The sequence below is a fragment of the Anolis carolinensis genome, chromosome 3 (assembly GCF_035594765.1).
Source record: "Anolis carolinensis isolate JA03-04 chromosome 3, rAnoCar3.1.pri, whole genome shotgun sequence".
In the NCBI taxonomy this organism is placed as follows: Eukaryota; Metazoa; Chordata; class Lepidosauria; order Squamata; family Dactyloidae; genus Anolis; species Anolis carolinensis.
This window is the reverse complement of record NC_085843.1, coordinates 230121028-230139822: the sequence shown is the minus strand read 5'-3', so window position 1 is coordinate 230139822 and position 18795 is coordinate 230121028. Positions and strand designations below refer to the sequence as shown.

At 41.1% G+C, this 18795-nt stretch overlaps 1 protein-coding gene across 1 annotated transcript; it reads right to left on the bottom strand.

The window, feature by feature from the left end:
• Positions 1-11221: 11221 nt before the first annotated feature.
• calhm1 (calcium homeostasis modulator 1) lies at positions 11222-14585 on the bottom strand. Its single transcript, XM_003218490.2, has 2 exons — positions 14037-14585; positions 11222-11680 (listed from the first exon to the last, which is right to left on the bottom strand). The coding sequence occupies exons 1-2, from the start codon at positions 14583-14585 to the stop codon at positions 11222-11224; spliced, it is 1008 nt and encodes a 335-aa protein (XP_003218538.1).
• Positions 14586-18795: the final 4210 nt, after the last annotated feature.

Below are 18795 nucleotides of genomic sequence, written 5' to 3'. Positions count from 1 at the left end.
AGTTCTAAGCAGATAATGTAAGATATATCCAACATAAACACCCTGGCAGAACATTGGATAACTGAATATGTTGGATAATAAGAAGGGATTCAGGAAAAGCCGATGAAACATCCCATTCCCTCACCACCCTATCTGCTGCCAAACTGCCATCCATGTCTATGCCAGGCATCCTCAGAGATTATGAGATCTGTTTGAAAACAGACAAGTGGGATGTTTATTCCTATCTCAACAATGATATCCAGGATGGGACAACTCTTACCTGTCTCAGGTGACTGTGAATGTTCGACTTCCCCACCTGGATTGCCGTTGAATGCCCTTGCACCTTCAAGGCCTGCCTGCTTCCTGCTTCAGAGAGGAATCCTTTGTTGGGAGATGTTAGCTGGCCCTCAGTACATCATATCTGGAATTCCCTGATTGCTCAGTGCTGTTCTTTAGTTAACTGTCCTGATTTCACAGATTTTTTAAATACTGGGAGCCACATTTTGTTCATTCCAGGCAGGCAGGAACCATCCAGGCTTTGAAGCCTCAAGGCTATTCAGTGCCAATTCCAACATTCACACTTGCCTAAAGCAGACAACACTTCTTTCTTCCACCCTGGTCATTCCACAGATATATAAACCCCACTTCCTTTTGTTACAACACATTTCACAACCTCTGAGGATGCCTGCCATACATGCAGGCAAAACATCAGGAGAGAATACATTTGGAACATGACCAGGCCGACCACAGAACTCAGAGCAACCAAAAAAAAAGGGAAACAAAAATACTAAAATAAATACAAAAACAAATAAAAAAATAATACAATTAAAAAACATAAATAAAAATAATATAATCAAATAATAAAATATAATACATACAATTAATAAAATAAAATATTAAAAACACAAATAATAATAAAAGAATAAAAAATAAAATAAATACAAATAATACAATAGAAATAATAAAAAACACTAAACAATAATTAAAAACACTAAAAATTAATACAATAAAATACTACAATAACAGAAAATAACTAAAAATTAATACAAGAAAATAATAAAATATAATAAATAAAAAAATAAGTTACAATAAAATTATTTTAAAAATACAAATAACATCAAATAAAAATTCCACAACCATTTTTAACCAATACCACCACCACTTTGCCACATCTTGATTTTCCCATTCCATGCAAGGGATACCATTTTCCTACACCATTGTATATAATGGGATTTGAGCATCCACGGATTTTGGTATCCATGGGGGTTCCCAGACTGTGGAACTCCCTCCCAAGAGAGACCAGGAGGGCCACATCCCTACTGGCCTTCCAGAAACAGGTTAAGACATTCTTCTGCCAGTGGGCATTTGAGGAAGCATAAGGGCACACTGCGGGGGAAGTGTGTGTGTGTGTGGGGGGGGGGAATTCTGGGGGACACACATAAGACTGTGAATTTTAAAGGCTATTTTAAGTGCATTTATTATATTTTAATCTGTTTTTTATCTTAATCCACACTGTATCATTCAATTGTTTATTTACTTATTTTTGTATTGTACTTTTTAAAATCCACAGCAGGTTAAACCGCTAAACTGCAGAACTTGCTGATTGGAAGGTCGGCAGTTCGAATCCGTGGGATGGAGTGAGCTCCTGTTGTTAGCCCCAGCTTCTCCCAACCTAGCAGTTCGAAAACATGTAAACGTGAGTAGATCAATAGGTACTGCTTTGGCAGGAAGGTAAAGGCGCTCCATGCAGTCATGTTGGCCACATGACCTTGGAGGTGTCTACGGATAACACCGGCTCTTCGGCTTAGAAATGAAGATGAGTACCACACCCCAGAGTTGGACTCCACTAGATGTAATATCAAGGTGTTATCGACCGCGTTTGGGGGATTGGGCCCCTTTAGAAGGAAGCCGATCCGGTCCTGAGGGAACGGACCCTGGCGAAGCCAAAAGAGGAATATAAGCCGCAATACAACCTGAAGCCGAAATGAAGAAGGTCCGCCAAGTTGAAGGAAAAATCCGCCAAGGAGTTTTTATTGAGCGATTCAGCTGAATGGACACTAGTAGCGATCATTCAATCTACTAGCGTAACATATGTTTCAAATAAAGCCATATTTATACAATGTTTCGGTCTGACAGCCCTTTGAATCTCCCGCCCCGCTTCCCTGCCCATCTGATCGCGGATAGGCTGAGAGGTTGAACGAGGCGGGCTTTCGTTTCCCGCCTTGCTCTGCTGGCCCAATGGGGAGCTGCTTTTTGTCCCCTCTCGGGCCAATCAGAGAGGAGGAGGCGGGAGCTATTGAGACAATGGGGTGACCGGACAGGAAATATCTGATTAATTCTGGCCCAGCCGATTTCTAAAGGAATTAATGACACCCATCAAGGATGTCCGGGGTCCTGTCACGTTCACAGATTTTAGATATGTCTTTGGGGTGCCAGACGGGAAGTGGTGATTTGATGAGCCATCATTGACGGCCCCACAGGGTGCCTTCCTGCGGCGTCCTGGCCTGAGATGTGACAATGTTTGCCTTGGGGGCGAATCACCTTTAGTTTGGTGACTCGCCCTATATTGTCCATGCGATCGGAGTGAGATGGGATTAAACTGTGGCAGATTATCCTTTTGTTTTTGGGAAGGGGAGGTCTGAGTCATGGGGCTAGAGTTCAGGTTGGGGTCGTAATATTTCCCATTTGATTTCATGATCTGACAATTATATGGGATAAAATGAAAATTATAAATAAAGTCGGAACATAAACCCAGCAGGGAAAACCACATATTTTCCGGGGATCCCAAAGAGTGTAAATACATATAGGCAGATAGGTAGATAAAGGAGAAACCATAAAGGTGGGTGACATTGCATAAAGGGGAATCATGAATGATATAAACAATATAAATGAGCAATAGAAAACATTTGATAGGAACGAAGTTCACAACATCTGGGGAATCCAACATAGAAGTAGGGTTCAAGCAGCATGATTTCACAATCCATGGAGTTTGCCCAACAATTTGAAATTCATACAACAGTGAGTCATGTACATAGAATATGAAAATTCACAAATACATGAGGGGAAAGAGTTCATAAGGAATTCATAGAGATGGCATGGGGAAGGGGCACATATGGGTTAGTAAGTCTTTGGAGGTATAGGATTTCATAAGTCCAAGGGGTAGGCGTGGGGAAGAGTGTTCTTCTCTTTCATAAAATTATGAAATTATGAATGAAACGTGGAGAGCCCCCGTCCGGGCATCCCTTGGCAGCTGTAGAGGGTGAGGGTCCTCGGTGAACTATGTCTCCCCCGCGAGAGAGCGATCCCCCCATCCCCATTTCACAGAAAGGGGCCAGGGAGAACCATTCCGCGAGTCGCGGGGAGAGAAAAACCCGGGATAAAGCAGCAACTTGGCTTGGAAAGAAACGCGGTTCCGTTTGACAGTCAGCTGTTGAGATGCCGAAAACTGGACCGATTTCGGGTCTGCTGGTTGTCTTCGAGTCAGGAGCCTTAGAAAGGGTTAAGACTAAAAGAGGAGCGTTCTAGGGGTAATTTTGATAGAGATATGAGCCAATTTATATCGTCCGCCATGTTAATCTATGGCGGAGAACCTCAGCCGGAGTTAAAGGACGGGAGGGAGAGAAACCGCATGCAAAAAGGAAGGAGTCAGAGGGAGATACAAAATAACCAGATAGAGAGTGTTACTGTTAAAATAAATGCTACTTTTATTGGGGGGATTTGTTACATAGTTCAGGGAAAGGGAAAATGAAGAAAAAAAGATCTTTTAATAATGGTCTGTTGCGGTCCCGCTCCGTTCTCTCGGAGAGTAATCTATGGAACTCTCTGCTGCGTTTTCAAATCAATCTGAAAGCGGGGGCGACGGTTATCATACGGGTAACCTTTACCTTTACATTACTTTTTAAAACTATGACCAAAGTGTGGGATTGTTTGCCGCCTTGAGTCCCCACGGGGAGAAAGGCAGGGTATAAATAAACTAAAAAATAATATTAAAGAATCCAAAGCAGAGAAATATGTAATTAATGCAAAAGCATACATGCTGTGTAAAAGAGGTAAAAGGAAGGGTTGTACCAGGGCAAGGTGTTTCATATGACAGATACGGCTAATTAATTGTAGCAGCTAGCCTTTAATTTTAGGTATGTGACAAAGCAAGCACACAGTGATGAAAAGGAAATGATGAACCTATTTTACATCAAAATTTACAGTGGCTTGCTAGATTAGTCAAGCTATTTTTAAAACTGTAAATGTTTGTCTTCAAGAAAATTCTTTCAAAGTATATCTTTGAGATTTGATCCTGCAATGTCCTGATAATTCTTGAAGAATATAGTGTTAAAGAATGTGCTAAAGAAAATAATTTGTAGACTCCATTCCCCCTGGCAAGGTAGTCTGTGATAAAGTAATGTGTGTAGTATATTCCCTCTTCCCTGTTCTTCAGGAATGTTACATGCCTTTAAAATAAAATCCTTCTTGTTGGAAGATTATATCTTTGATGAAACAGAAAGAGACGATTCTGCTCATTATGTACATTAATCGGTACTCTAAATTGCAATGTGCTGGGTTTCAATTTTATGTATTAGTTTGTAATCTACTTGGATATAGACTATGCTTACTGAAAGAAAATGAAAGCTTGATTAAATTTACTTTACGCTTTTTCTCCTCTTTTACAAATCTATACTATATATTTTAGTTACATCTAGAGCTTTATCATACGAAGTCTAGGATTCTATATTTTGAAGCTAAAACTAACTAAAAAGCAACCATAGAATCGGTAACCAACTCAGAGCATTGGTTGAATGTTTGCTATGTTCCAAGCATGTGTTTTCCATCCAATCCAAAAGATGAGTCATATTGCTTTAAGGGGAAAAACACCCAGAGTGCTGCAGTTAAAAGAAATACAAAGGAACTTCTTATTCACTTGGTAAAGAGAAAATCCCAGAATCACACTTTATGTTGTGACTTCACAATATGTACTACATTAAAAAGGCATTAACTACAAACTGAAAAAAATAGTTTTTATTTATTTTCATGTTTCTTGGTTTTCTAACATTTCACATACCACTGAGACTTTCCCCTTGGGTTTTTAGTTAGACAGGATGTGGTGCTTCAGTGAAGGGCAGCAATTTCAGAATATGGAATAAGCCACGCCTGGCACTTTCATTTGAGCCTTTCAAATCAATCTGGATTGCCATTTGTTTCAAAAATTCCCCAGAAGTTCTATTTATCTGTAAGGCTATTAGTGTTATATATATCAATGCATAACAGCAATACATGTCTTTATGTTGTGACTGAGAGCCTTTAATCTCCCCCCCCCCCCAGAAAAAGACAATTATTATAAATTTGCTATGCAAAGAGCTAACGAGGATTTCAGGATTTGTGAACTGATGCTGCTGTGGGACTTCAGGATGCTTGCATATGCCTGTCTATAGTTTGGTTTCAGCATTTCACAACTTGTGGACTCCCCCCCCCCCCCCCCCCGAAATTAAGTCCAGTCGTGTCCGACTCTGCGGGTTGGTGCTCATCTCTATTTCTAAGCCAAAGAGCCAGCGTTGTCTGTAGACACCTCCAAGTCATATGGCCGGCATGACTGCATGGAGCGCTGTTACCTTCCCACCAGAGCGGTACCTATTGATCTACTCACATTTGCATGTTTTCGAACTATAGCATAAGATCTCACAGTACAGTACAAATAAGAGAAGAAAAATAACTTTTGCTGACTAGAAGAAAGATGTTTTCAAGTCAAAAAAGGATAAAATAATTTAAAACCACGTGCAAATTAGGCACCGAAGGCTTCAATGAATAGCCACATTTTTGCTTGGTGCATAAATAAAGCCAGCATTGGTGTTTAATGGGATCACAACAGCATGATGTCCAAAATATTATGCTTGAAATTATATGGTGGGATTTGGGATAGGTTTCGCATCTGCACATTGTCACTCTGTGTTGCAGTCACATTGTCACTCTGTGTTAAATGTGCAAGCGTGAATTTGCCCTGCCATTTCCTGAGCTTTGCGCAGACCTGTAGTACCCGCTGAACCTGTATGCATTTGTAGCCAAGCAAGTGATTATGAAGATCATAGCTTTTGTCAGCCTCAGAGAAAAAAATAACACACTGCCCTTTTGAAAGTAAGGGTGCTGGGATGATGCCAGCCATGAAGCCCTGCTAGATCATCAGGCAAAATGTACAGTCCTCGGGTCAAAATTAGATGACGCATGAGCATTTTTCTACTTTTAGCATAGATGGTGATGGTTCACCTGTGAATTTAATTAGAGCCCTTGAGTTTCTTTTTAAATTTTAATAATTAATATGTCTTTCACCAGCTGCTTTCCAGCCACCAAGACTGTATCCACACTACATAATTATAGCAGTTTGACCCTCACATTAATTACCATAGCTCAACACTATGGAAGGCCTGAAGACTGCTGGCATATTCCCTGATCAGGTGCATGACCAGGTGAAATGGCGCCAACAAACTAGTAAAGTGGACCCTGCCATCAAGTGGGACAAATGCTGAAGAAGATGAAGACACTCAATACTATGGAACTGTGGAATTTTTAATTTTGTGAGATGTTTACTTTTCTCTGTAAGAGAGCTCTGGTGCCACAGGATAGAGCCATGACAGTAAAAGTGGCATCAGATTGCTATAATTCTGCATTGTAGGTAGTTTGTAAGTCATGAGGAAAGATAATGGGCCACATTTTCCTATGTCCTGCTGAAAGAAACACAACTTCAGGAAATCTGAAAATGTTTAAAATGTCCTTTCCCCAACTCTGCTCTAATTAAAACTGCAACTCACATAGCTGTACCGAAACTAAACCAAACCAAACCAAACCAGGAGACCAGTTGTGAATCTACAGTATTTGGTGAGTTTATTCCCCATGTGAATTGTAAATGCGAGCCATATTAAACAGCAACAACAACAACAACAACAGATGTCCCTCCCAAGTCCATATTAAAAAGAGAGCTAGATATTTGGGGAAAATCTAGTCCAAAATCCTTTCCCTGAGTTCAAACCTTGCTTGCAGTCTAAAGTTGTATAGATCAAGAACAGGTTTCACATCTTTGAGAACGAGACCTGTATCTCAGTAGGATGACTGAAAGAAGCAAAGTGCACACCATGTATATGATCAGATGCATTTGACTTCAAGCAAAATAGGATTCTTAAATATTTTACATTTCAAAAAGGACACTAGTTCATATGAAATATCCATATGGTGAACTAACAGGAGCAAACTACAGGGCGCGTTCTACGCCTCTGTTTAAGGAGCTTCACTGGCTGCCATTTACTTTCCGGGCCCAATTCAAGGTGCAGGTTATCACCTACAAAGCCCTAAACGGTTTGGGACCCACCTACCTTAGAGACCGCATCTCGCCCTACGAACCTGCACGATCTCTTCGCTCTTCGGGGGAGGCCCTCCTCTCGCTTCCACCACCTTCGCAGTTGCGGCTGGTGGGGACGAGAGAGAGGGCCTTCTCCGCTGTGGCCCCCCGCCTCTGGAACTCACTCCCTAGGGAGATTAGACAGGCCCCCACCCTCCTTGCCTTCCGGAAAAGCCTTAAAACCTGGCTTTTCCGGAGGGCCTTCGACGATTAAATTTTGGGGTTGATTTGTGTGCCCATTTAATTAGAGAGTGTTCTCCCATGATTATTGATACCTTGCTGAGGACTTCTGCCACGAAGCTACCTTCTCCATGTAGCCCTCTATTTCGGCCTATTGTTTAGCTCCTTGTTTTTAACATGTGATGTATGTATTGATTGTATGACTGCTTTTTTGGTTTGATTTTACAATGTGTAATTTGTCACTGTTTTTATTATTGCTGTGAGCCGCCCCGAGTCCCTTTGGGGAGATGGGGCGGGATATAAGAATAAATTTTTTATTATTATTATTATTATTATTATTATTATTATTATTATTATTATTATTATTATATGAGTACTGTGCAAAATTAGATATCATTTCTCATTTTACTCATTTTGTATCTTCAGATCAACTTCAACTTGTGGCAATCCAATTGTGTGGTTTTCTTAGCATTGTATTCAGAAGAGGAGAGAATTTGAATTCTCAAGGGGCACCCAGTGGTTTCCATGGCTGAGCCTAATGGAAACTGGTCTACTAGAGTCCCAGTCCAATAGTGAAAGCATTATATCATGCTGGCTCTCTAGAGAAACAATACACCTCACCAAAGTAGAGAAGTAGGGAAGACTTTGAATGAGTTGTGCACCTGCTCAGTCTAATTAGAACACTAATGTCCTTGATCTCCTTTCTTTTGGTGGGACAGTGCTTTAACTAGAGGTCTTTATCAGAAAAGATCTCTGATAGCCCCTTTTAACAGAAGACTTAGAGGGTGGGCACAAGGCTAAAATGCCAATTACAGCTCCAATAATATAGTCACAGTTCTTCCTGTGGGATCCCATTGAAGTCAAATAAGAGCGTATTGGGACACCTGGGTGATATGGTGAATGGATGCTTTAATTGAACAGTGTCTCCAATCTTCAGTTTTAGAGAAACTGTCCATGACAATCTGCGCAGCTGTTCTGTATTTATCAAAAAGCCAAAGATCATGAAGCCCGCCATAGAGAAATTAGTGATGTAGCAAGCAACAATGCTACTAGTTTGGCCTGAGTTTGATGTGGTTTTCTACTCTCCCTATTAGTGTACTTATAATACTGGTTTTTAAACACCCTAATTAAAGATTTTATCACATGTAGGTCCAGAAGTCGGTAGACAGCAGAGGGCAGTGGAGAAAACAGTGAGGCAGCTTCGTCCCCTTACCGTGGTTGGTCATGGGCGGCCATCCTACAACTTTTTCCCAGCTTCCTCCCATGCTGTCCCCAGCTTCTTCAATGAGGAGACGGGTAGTTGTCCATCTCCTCAGGGCTCCCTCTTAGTGCACTGCCGGCATGCAACTGGGATGGAGCCCAGCGGAGCCCCCTGTCAAAAGTAGCCCTCCGTCATAGGATGAGCTCCAGCAGACTCTGTCCCAGCAGATTGCCGGCAGTGTGCTAGGATGGGGAAAAATGAGGTCTGATGAGGTCATAAGCTTGCTTTTCTCTATTCTAAGCACATTTTCTTACTCCAAACTGTTTTTTTTTCTCAGCATGTGATAAAAAATGCTAAGTAGTTAGGAATCTCTTTCTGATTAACAGTGCCCTCTAGTGCCATTGAGATACTGGTTGGCACCTGAAATGTTTTTGAAAGTGCAGGTTTCATTTTGCCATTTTATATAAAGAACACCAGTTTACAAGGCGCCATTATATCCCCAATGCTTTTTAATATTTACATGAAACTGCTGGGAGAGATTATCCATAGGTATAGTGCAGGGTGCTATCAGTATGCTGATGACACCCAAATGTATTTCTCCATGCCTTCAAAAACAGCCTCAGCTAAGGATAGTGTGTCTCCTCTGAACAAATGCCTGGAGGAGATAATGGGCCGAATGAGGAAAAACAAACTGAAACTGAATCAATGAATCCAGACAAAACAGAGGTGCTTGCCTTCAAGGTCCTAATTTGGGGGTGGAAGTGTGTCAACCAGTTGTGGATGGGGTCACCCCTCCCCCCACACACACACACACACTAAAAAGACTGTGTTCACAGCTTAGGAGTGCTCCTGGATCCATCTCTCCAAATGTCAGCCCTGGTAGATGTGACAGTCAGGAGTGCTTATTATCAGCTTCGGCTGATACGCCAGCTGCACCCCTTCCTAGATTTGGAGGACCTAAAGATGGTAGTGCACGCACAGTAACCTCAAGGTTGGACTTCTGCAAGGCACTTTACTTTGCGCTATGTTTGTTCAGAAACTCTAGTTGGTTCAAAATACAGGAACTAGATTGATTATGGGAACATCTAGGAGTGAGCATATTACACCTATCCTAAAGCCAATCTATAACTGCTAATTAGTTTCCGGGCAAAGCACAAAGTGCTGGTTTTGATCTTTATGGGTCCAAGTTACCTGCAGGATCGCCTTTTCCCATACAATCCACCTGAACACTTACAGTAGGTCCTCTGGGGGGCAGCCACTTCAGCTTGCCAGAACCCGACTGGCGACGATCACATACAGGACCTTTTCATCAGCTGCCCCAAAACTGTGAAACAACCTGCTAAATGAGCTGTCAGAATTTTAAAAACCATCTAAAAACTTATATTTTCCAACAGCCCTACCCAACCAGTTTCAATTATGAATTTTGAACTTTCATCTTATGTTTGCTCTTTGTTCTGTGTATTTTTATATGTATTTTGTAGAAAACTTTTTTAATATGAGTATTTTGTAGAATGTTTTTAGATGGTTGTATGTTTTTTGTGATGTTGTAACCTGTAATAGGACTTGAGCATCCATGGATTTTGGTACCCATGGTTGGTCCTAGAGCTAAAATCCAGTGAATACCAAGGATCCTTTATTAATATTTCTGATTCAGTATCTTAGAATCATAGAATAATAAGAGTTGGAAGAGACCACATGGGCCATCTAGTCCAACCCGCTGCCAAGCAGGAAAAGCACAATCAAAGTATCCCTGACAGATGGCCAATCCAGTTTTTGTTTAAAAGCCTCCAAGGAAGGGGTTTCCACCATACTCCGAGGCAGAAAGTTCCACTGCTGAACAGCTCTTGCAGTCAGGAAGTCCTTACTAATGTTCAGGTGAAATCTCCTTTCCTGTAATTTGAACTTTTGCTCTGAGTCAATTTCCAGGGCACCAGAAAACAAGTCTGCTCCCTCTTCCTTATTACATCCTTTCACATATTTATACATGGTTATCATGTCTTCTCTTTAAAAAAAATCTTTTACACTCACTATGGACTCAGCAGGTGCTCTTTGTATGAAATTTGACATCACCTGCCGCTGAGAAAAATGAGTAAGAATGCACCATCCTTTGAAGTTTAACAGGGAAGAAACTTCCGACTAAAAGCAACAAGGAGCCTATGAACAGTGCCATAGAAGAAACACCCATTTGTTTTTTGTTATCCTGGTTACACACAGAAGCCACTGAATCAAGGTGTCATCCTCACCTGGACCAGTCCAGTCCTTTTCTTCCAAACCAACAAACGTGCTCAACACTGTGTTCATTGCTTCTGCATGAAGCTAGCAACCTTAACTCTGTTCTGCCCCACAGAAAAGTGAAACTCACTTCGGGACAGGTATTTTGGATGCTATGCTTATAACAGTCGAATACTTGAAGGACTTTGATGGAAGGATCAGACGAGGTCTTTCTCTGATGAGAGATGACTTGTTTATTTGCGTTCAACTCATCTCTAGACTTTGCTATAATAGGTGACATACTCTCTTCTAGGCAGGTGAGGGCGTGTGATTTCTCCAGTCCAGCAATTCCCATTCTGGACCACCTCTTGGTTGAGGCACAAAGGTGGCTTACACTTGTGCCAGTTCTTCAGAAGTTTGTTCATAGTCCCCTGATCCATGATACCCCGCAATTTTTCCTTCTCGTCGTCAGCTTCTGAAGGTGTCTTCTCAGGAACGTGTGTATGGCCCATGATCAGGTCCTTGTTCATGCCCTCAAAGAACTGCTGGATACAAACCTTGGCAAAACTTTTAGCATGCTCTGTGCAGGTCTCATCAAAGAGCTTGCGCTCAATGTCAATATAGTGGGACCAATACTTGCTCTTCAGGAAGGCTGCTTGTGTAAAGCAGGGGCGTAAGGATCTGACAAGGAACGCCAACAAGGTCATCAGCAACACGAAAGACCAGCCCATTGCCTGCATGAGAAAACCAAAGTAGTCATAACATATCACACTGGTACTCTGAGGTTTATGTGTGTATGTGCATGGAGAGGAATCTGTGCTAGTTTTAAATTTTATGGCTTTCAGATCACAGTACTAGATTATTCTAATTATTAACCTGTCCACATCCTGAAAGGAAAATCTGAGGAATGTATGTTCTCCAAGAAAGGATCAGATGCTAGTGATAGGGGGACCATTTTGTTTTGCCCTCTGCCTATAAAAGTCTGTCCCCAATGAAACAGACCTGATTTTCCACAGCAAATTAATATATTATCTTCTCCTAGGCATTTGATAGCAAGTGGTTGGGAGTTTTTAATATCAGCATTGTGCCAACTGATCTACATAATTTGCTATTCATAGAAGGAGATACAGCTTTGTATTATAGACATATCATTGCAATTGCTTTTGTTTTAGACTATTGTATTTTTTAATTGTTGTAAGGTGGTTACGTTTTTTTCCCCAAAAAACATTTTCCTGAACCAGATTTTGAACCAGAACATAATTTGTTCCATTATTTGAAAACCTCCTTGATCCTGAGCCAATTTGACTCTTTAGCTGAAATGTAAAAAAAAAAAAAAAAGAGAGAGAAGCACATCTGAAAAGAACCACTACAGTGCTGGTATTGCCCATGGTTTCAGCCTAAGTGGTGACTTATGTGGCAACTAAGGGCTTGGGTTGGATCATTTTGTGAGTCACATTAAAAAAACAACACATTTTCCCCAATTTCCTTTCTATATAATTTTGTCCTTTGGCTTTTTTTGATTTTGTAAAAGAATAACAGGATAGTTGCATAATGTTGCAATGTGGTATAGCGATTTGAGCATTGGACTGTGATTTTGGAGACCAGGGTTCAAATCCCCATTTGGCTGTGGAAACCTACAAAAAATGTAAGCAAGTCACATTTTTTTCAGGTGCTGGAGAAAGCAAAGGCAACCTGTACCACAAACAAATCTGGTCAAGAAATCTCCATCTTAGGATCATGATAAATCAGAAACATTAAAAGAATATTACTGAGAAATCACAAGTTATTCTGGAATGTTTTTTAAATGATTTATTACCCACTATATTAAACACATGGGGGGTGGTGTGGCGGCGGCTATTAATGCATTGAGGTAGAATGAATTTGTTTCTAGATGTGCCAGTTAATGCATGATTGTTGAAAAAAGCCAAATACACACAGCATGGGAAAGATTGAAATCCAAAGTGCCAGGAAATGTCAATAGATACAGAATGGTGGCAGCACTGGATTGATGAGAGCACAAAACAGATTTTTCATGGTGACTTTCAAATAGTTTTCAGCTGAAAACACACAGGGGATTTGCATTGTATATGAGAGGCAGAGAACACAGAAAACAACAGGAAGGAACTGTTTTAACCTGCCTGTCTAACTTAGGTTGGGGTCACTTAGTATATTTGACTTCATTTGTATAGCAAATGAATATGGCAGGGTCATTTTGAAACTGGGGTCGTTTTAATCTTAGGGATTTCAAGAAAAGTTTAAGCACAAGGGTTCACTCTTTCTCTCATCTTCCTTTTATAATTTGTGATTGTTGAAAACAACACAAGTGATCATGATTACATTGTATTTTGCCGTGCACACAGTCTACTGCCTCATCACACCAGAGCATGGATCCACTTTAAATCTGTCTTCTTCCTCCTGCAGAATTCTGGGGTTTGTAGTTTAGTGAGGCCCAGGATCTACCCTCCCTAAACTACAAGCCCCAGAATTCTGCAGGAGACAGAAACCGGATTTAAAGTGGATCTATTATCTGGTGTATGCAGTAGTGTATACAAAGTCTCTAACTGTATATCCATTTAACCTCTGGCCAGAGTGATTACATGCACTAGGATTAAAGGAAGCAATAAACTGTCACTGTAGCATAAGAATGATAATACAGCTACACCATTAAAATTTGTACTTAACAGGATCTCTAAAAGATGTGGACAAGAGCTGTACTTTTTGTTACTTTGACAGGAGTATTTGGAGTGCTTGCATTGAATGAAAAATGCTTACAACAAATATGAGCTTGGCTGAGACATCTTTTCCACCTAGAATCTCTTCCATTATCTAGAAACAAGTACAGTCCAATCCCTATATCAATGGGGATATGTTCCCAGATGTTGCGTGGATACATGAAATTATGGATAGGCTTGAATCCTCTTGGCATGAAGAACTTTGGCTCCAAAAGTATGGAGTCATGCTGAAGGACCTAGAAACTGCTTAGATGTCAGATGTGGATAAATGAAACTGGGGTTACAAGTCCCACAGATACAGAGGTTTCTTAGAGAAAACTGCATTAAGCCTGCTCCTGAAAACGTGTTTTTTTCTTACCTGGGAGATACAGCGTAGATACCTGGTTGCGACTTCTTTGGCAATAAGTTCTTGTCCATTGTAAATGTCTTTGCAGGGTATCCGAGCCAGAATTTTCCTTATCTCTTTCTCAGGCAGGAGCATATAGCTGTCGTTTCCCAACTTCTCTATGGGCACAGTGGTGCTAAAGGCACATATAAAGCATTCCCCATGCAACAGAGTGACTGAAATCCAGACAGCGGGGGCAATCATAGCCCGCTGTGCCATGGAGCAGAACATGTAACGCAAAACGGATGGATCTTTCTGCCGCTTCCCTATGGGCCTTCTCCATTCTTCGGCCAACATGGAGACATTGTTATTCATCACAAAGCCCAGTAAAAACAACACTAGGGGTGGCACAACCAGGATACCCATCCCATAGGCTAGATTATAACCTGGTAGGCAAGGACAGGTGAAATCAAAAGCCACATACATTTGGGCGCTGGCAAGAGCCATAATGCCACATATGCCATTCATGAATGATTCCTGGTTGGATTGGAGGAACTGGAAGATCATTCGAAATTTATCCATCTTCTTTGTTGCTTTATGAGCACTCTCTTATAAGGATAAAATCAGAGGTCTTGTCCCCTTTTTCTTTCTTGTGGTGCAGCGTGCTAGTTAAAGAAATTCCATTGTACCTTGATAATGTATATTTTTATATAATCTGGTTTAACAGCAGTGTCTCCATGGCTTAGAAACTGTATTTGCCTATTTCCTTCTCATCACCTAAAACAAATGACTTGATTATCTTTACCTTATGACCGAACCTCTCCTCTCTCGTTGACCTGGATTGAAGTCTATTTCCTCTTCTGAAAAGCCAATTGGGTGCCATTGCCAGGTAGGTCTTGGTTTAATAAAAGTAATCCTTCTTCCTTCATAGATGTAATTTCTTTCACCATCACTGCTCTTGATGCCACGTATTTGTGGAAGAAGAGTTATTAGTAGTCCTTTAAAATCTCTACAGGCACTCTTCATTTGTGACAAGGAAGAGATTCCACTATTTTCAATGAATGCCTTTGCAAATGCCACACGCTCCTCCCATGAAAAACAGGAGAAAGCTGTGCCCCACCTTTGTAGTTTTAGCTGGAAGAAAGGAAAGCAAAGCACCTATGCAAAGATCAGAGTAGGTACAACCTGTTCAGAAGAAGATGGTCTGAATAATAAAAACTCTGTGCTTCTCCATCATTGCCCAAATTTTGCTGTTTGTTAAGGATTTTTTTCCCTAATTCTCTGCCTCGTATTCTGAGAAGGGCTGCATTATATAAATGAGATGAGGAACAATATCATGGTCAATGGTATGGAAAGCTGCTGAGAAGTCCAGTCCAGGACACATTTCTGTGTCAGTCATACATCAAGGGTACCTAACCTGTCTCTGACTCATTGTCAAGCCTCAAACCAAGCATTGTTGTCTTTTCCAATGAGCTATATTGTCTCATGATATCCTTGACATCTTCAGTTTAGTCATTTCCACTTTGGGGAGAATTTAGGTTTGATTTGTTCAAAGACCTACTGTAGTTATTATTTTTTAGCAGTCTGTGGAATCTGCAGAAGTCTTCTCTTGACAGGCATAGAATTCTATTTTTGGAGAAGGTACAAGGGGTTATATGGAGCTCCCAGTGGCGCAGTGGGTTAAAACGCTGAGCTGCTGAACTTGTTGACTGAAAGGTTGGCGGTTTGAATCCGGGGAGTGGGGTGAGCTCCCGCTATTAGCCCCAGCTTCTGTCAACCTAGCAATTCAAAAACATGCACATGTGAATAGATCAATAGGTACTGCTCCAACGGGAAGGTAAAGGCACTCCATGCAGCCATGCCAGCCACATGACCTTGGAGATGTCTATGGACAATGCCGGCTCTTTGGCTTAGAAATGGAGATGAGCACCAACCCCCAGAGTTGGACACCACTAGGCTTAATGTCAGGGGGAAACCTTTGCCTTTACCTTAGAAGAGGTTATTCACTGATTTCATGCCCTTCATTCAAAATGTCTCCCTAGGTAGCTGTCAAGTGCCATGGGGCCCTTCTTTGGTTATTAAATTTCTATGGGCGGAGGACCAATGGGGGAATGGGAAGTGAGGCAACCAAGCAGTGAAGACTGCTTCCTGCCCTTGTTTCACTTCTCTAATGAGGGAGGAATTAAAAACTCAAGTATGGAAATGGTCCTGGACAAAATCAGATAGAGCCTGTGTCAAGCCAGAAGCACAGTTAAGCCAAGCAGTTTTGCTGTCAGAGGCAAAAGAACCAATGCCTGCTCAATTAAAGTGCATGGCATTCACAGTCAGGGAAATTGTTGTAGGAAGGGAAAGAAAATTGTGCCAAATCTTTCTCATTCTAGAACTAGATGCACCTGTACTTCCAAACCTCTTCAATGGCAGACACTGACACGGAATATTACTGGCATAGCATTCCAGTCACCTGCCTGACCCTTCTAATAGTAGGACTGGCTCCAAGATGATAAAATTGTCAAATTCAGTTGCATTCCTAACAAAGCATTGAGGTTGATAGCATTAAACCACTATTTCAGAATGAGTATCTCTTATCTAACACATCTGGGAGAAGTAATATTTTGAATCTGGGTCTCATTCCTCGATTTTTGGAATATTAATATTTGCATATACGTTCATAATGATTTCTGAGAAGTGGGACTCAAGAATAAACGCTAAATTGATTTGCATTTCACATATATCTTATAGGGAGCCCCTGGTGGCGCAGTAGATTAAACTGCTGAGCTATTGAACTTGCGGACCCAAAGCTTGGTGGTTCGAAACCGGGGAGTGAAGTGAACTCCCGCTGTCAGCTTCTGCCATCCTAGCAGTTCAAAAACATGTAAATGTGAGTAGATCAATAGGTACTTCTTTGGCGGGAAGGTAACGGTGCTCTGTCATGTCAGGCCAGGCGCATGACCTTGGAGGTGTCTATGGACAGTGCCGGCTCTTTGGCTTAAAAATGGAGCTGAGCACCAACCCCCAGAATAGGACATAACTAGACTTAATGTCAGGAGGAAACCTTTAGCTTTACTTTTATACATCTTACTAGCTTTGCCCGGCCATGCGTTGCTGTGGCTTATGGGAATCATTTGTTGTCCAGGTGGAATAGCAGTGAATAGCCTTGCAGCCTCAAAGCCTGGCCGTTTTCTGGAGTAGCTGGAGTAGCACCTTCAATCAAAGAGCTGCTTTGAAGCTTGGATACTTCCTTTGTAGGGGAATCATTGTTTGGCCAGATTGAATTGCATTGAATAGTTTTGCAGCTTAAAAGCCTGACCGCTTTCTACATAGGGCATCATTGCTAGGCCAGGTTGAATGGCACGGAGTAGCCTCGTGGCTTCAAAGCCTGAGGTTTTTTCACCTAGGGGAAATCTTGGTTGGCCAGGTTGAAAAGCACTGAATAGCCTTGCTGGTTGCAAGCCTGGCTGCTTTCTACCTTGCGGAATCCTTGGTTGGCCAGGTTGAATAGCAATAAATAGTCTCGGTATGGCAGGTATGAATGCTGCAATTAGGCACCTTGATTAGCATTTAATGGCCTTGCAGCTTCAAAGCCTGGCTGCTTCCTGCCTGGAGTAATACTTTGTTGGGAGGTGTTAGCTGGCTCTGGTTGTTTCCTTTCTGGAATTCCCAATTTCCCTGCTTTCAGAGTGTTGCTCTTTATTTACTGTCCTGGTTTTAGAGATTGTATTGTTCTGAATTATTATACCACAGTAATTATTTCATATTATATTTATACTCTTATATTATCTGCTTAGAAGTGGATTATATAAGGCCCCTTCTACACAGCTGTATAAAACCACACTGAAGTGGATTATATGGCAGTGTGGACTCAAGATAATCCAGTTCGAAGCAGATAATATAAGATTATAAATGGGTAATATACGTAGCTGTGTGGAAGGACCTTGAGTCTACACTGCCATATAATCCAGTTCAAATCAGATAATCTGTATTTGATAGGCAGTGTGGATCAGGCCTAAATGCACTCTGCTTGTGCCCTGGGCACCATCTTGGCTGAGGGAGTTGCTAGGACACGAAGGGGGTGGGGCCTAAAGGCAGCAGAGCCTACCTTTCTAACTGGCAGTTAGGGGGAGAAAGGCTCTTCCTCATCCTTTGTAATTTGGACTATTTTTCTAGGTTTTTTTTTTTTTGATTGAAAGACATATTTTGGATGACTGTCTTTTGTGGCCAAATTTGGTGTGATTTGGTTCAGTGGTTTTGTTGTTTACTCCATAGTAAAACGAACATTACATTTGTATATACAGTAGAGTCTCACTTATCCAGCACTCACTTATCCAACATTCTGGATTATCCAACACATTTTTGTAGTCAGTGTTTTCAATGCATTGTGATATTTTGGTGCTAAATTCGTATATACAGTAATTACTACATAGCATTAATGTGTACTGAACTGCTTTTTCTGTCAAATATGTTGTATAACATGATGTTTTTGTGCTTAATTTGTAAAATCATAACCTATTGTGATGTTTAATAGGCTTTTTCTTTATCTCTCCTTATTATCCAACATATTCGCTTATCCAATGTTATGCCGGCCCGCTTATGTTGGATAAGTGAGACTCTACTGTATATAGATAATAATATAGCCTGAAGGTAACTTTATTACATATTTTAAAATCCTTTTGTGCATGTAACAAAGTCTGTGTATCAGAAAGCAAAAGTGTCATTGTCTCAGCACCCATGTGGACAATTCCAGATTTTGGAACATTTCAGATTTCTGGGTAAGGGATTTTCAATCTGTACAGGA

Coding starts and splice junctions, on each gene's coding strand:
- calhm1 (XM_003218490.2), bottom strand. CDS start 14,585: ATGGATAAATTTCGAATGATCTTCCAGTTCCTCCAATCCAACCAGGAA. Junction 11,681..14,036: donor ATCTACGCTGTATCTCCCAG/GTAAGAAAAAAA, acceptor TTTCTCATGCAG/GCAATGGGCTGGTCTTTCGT.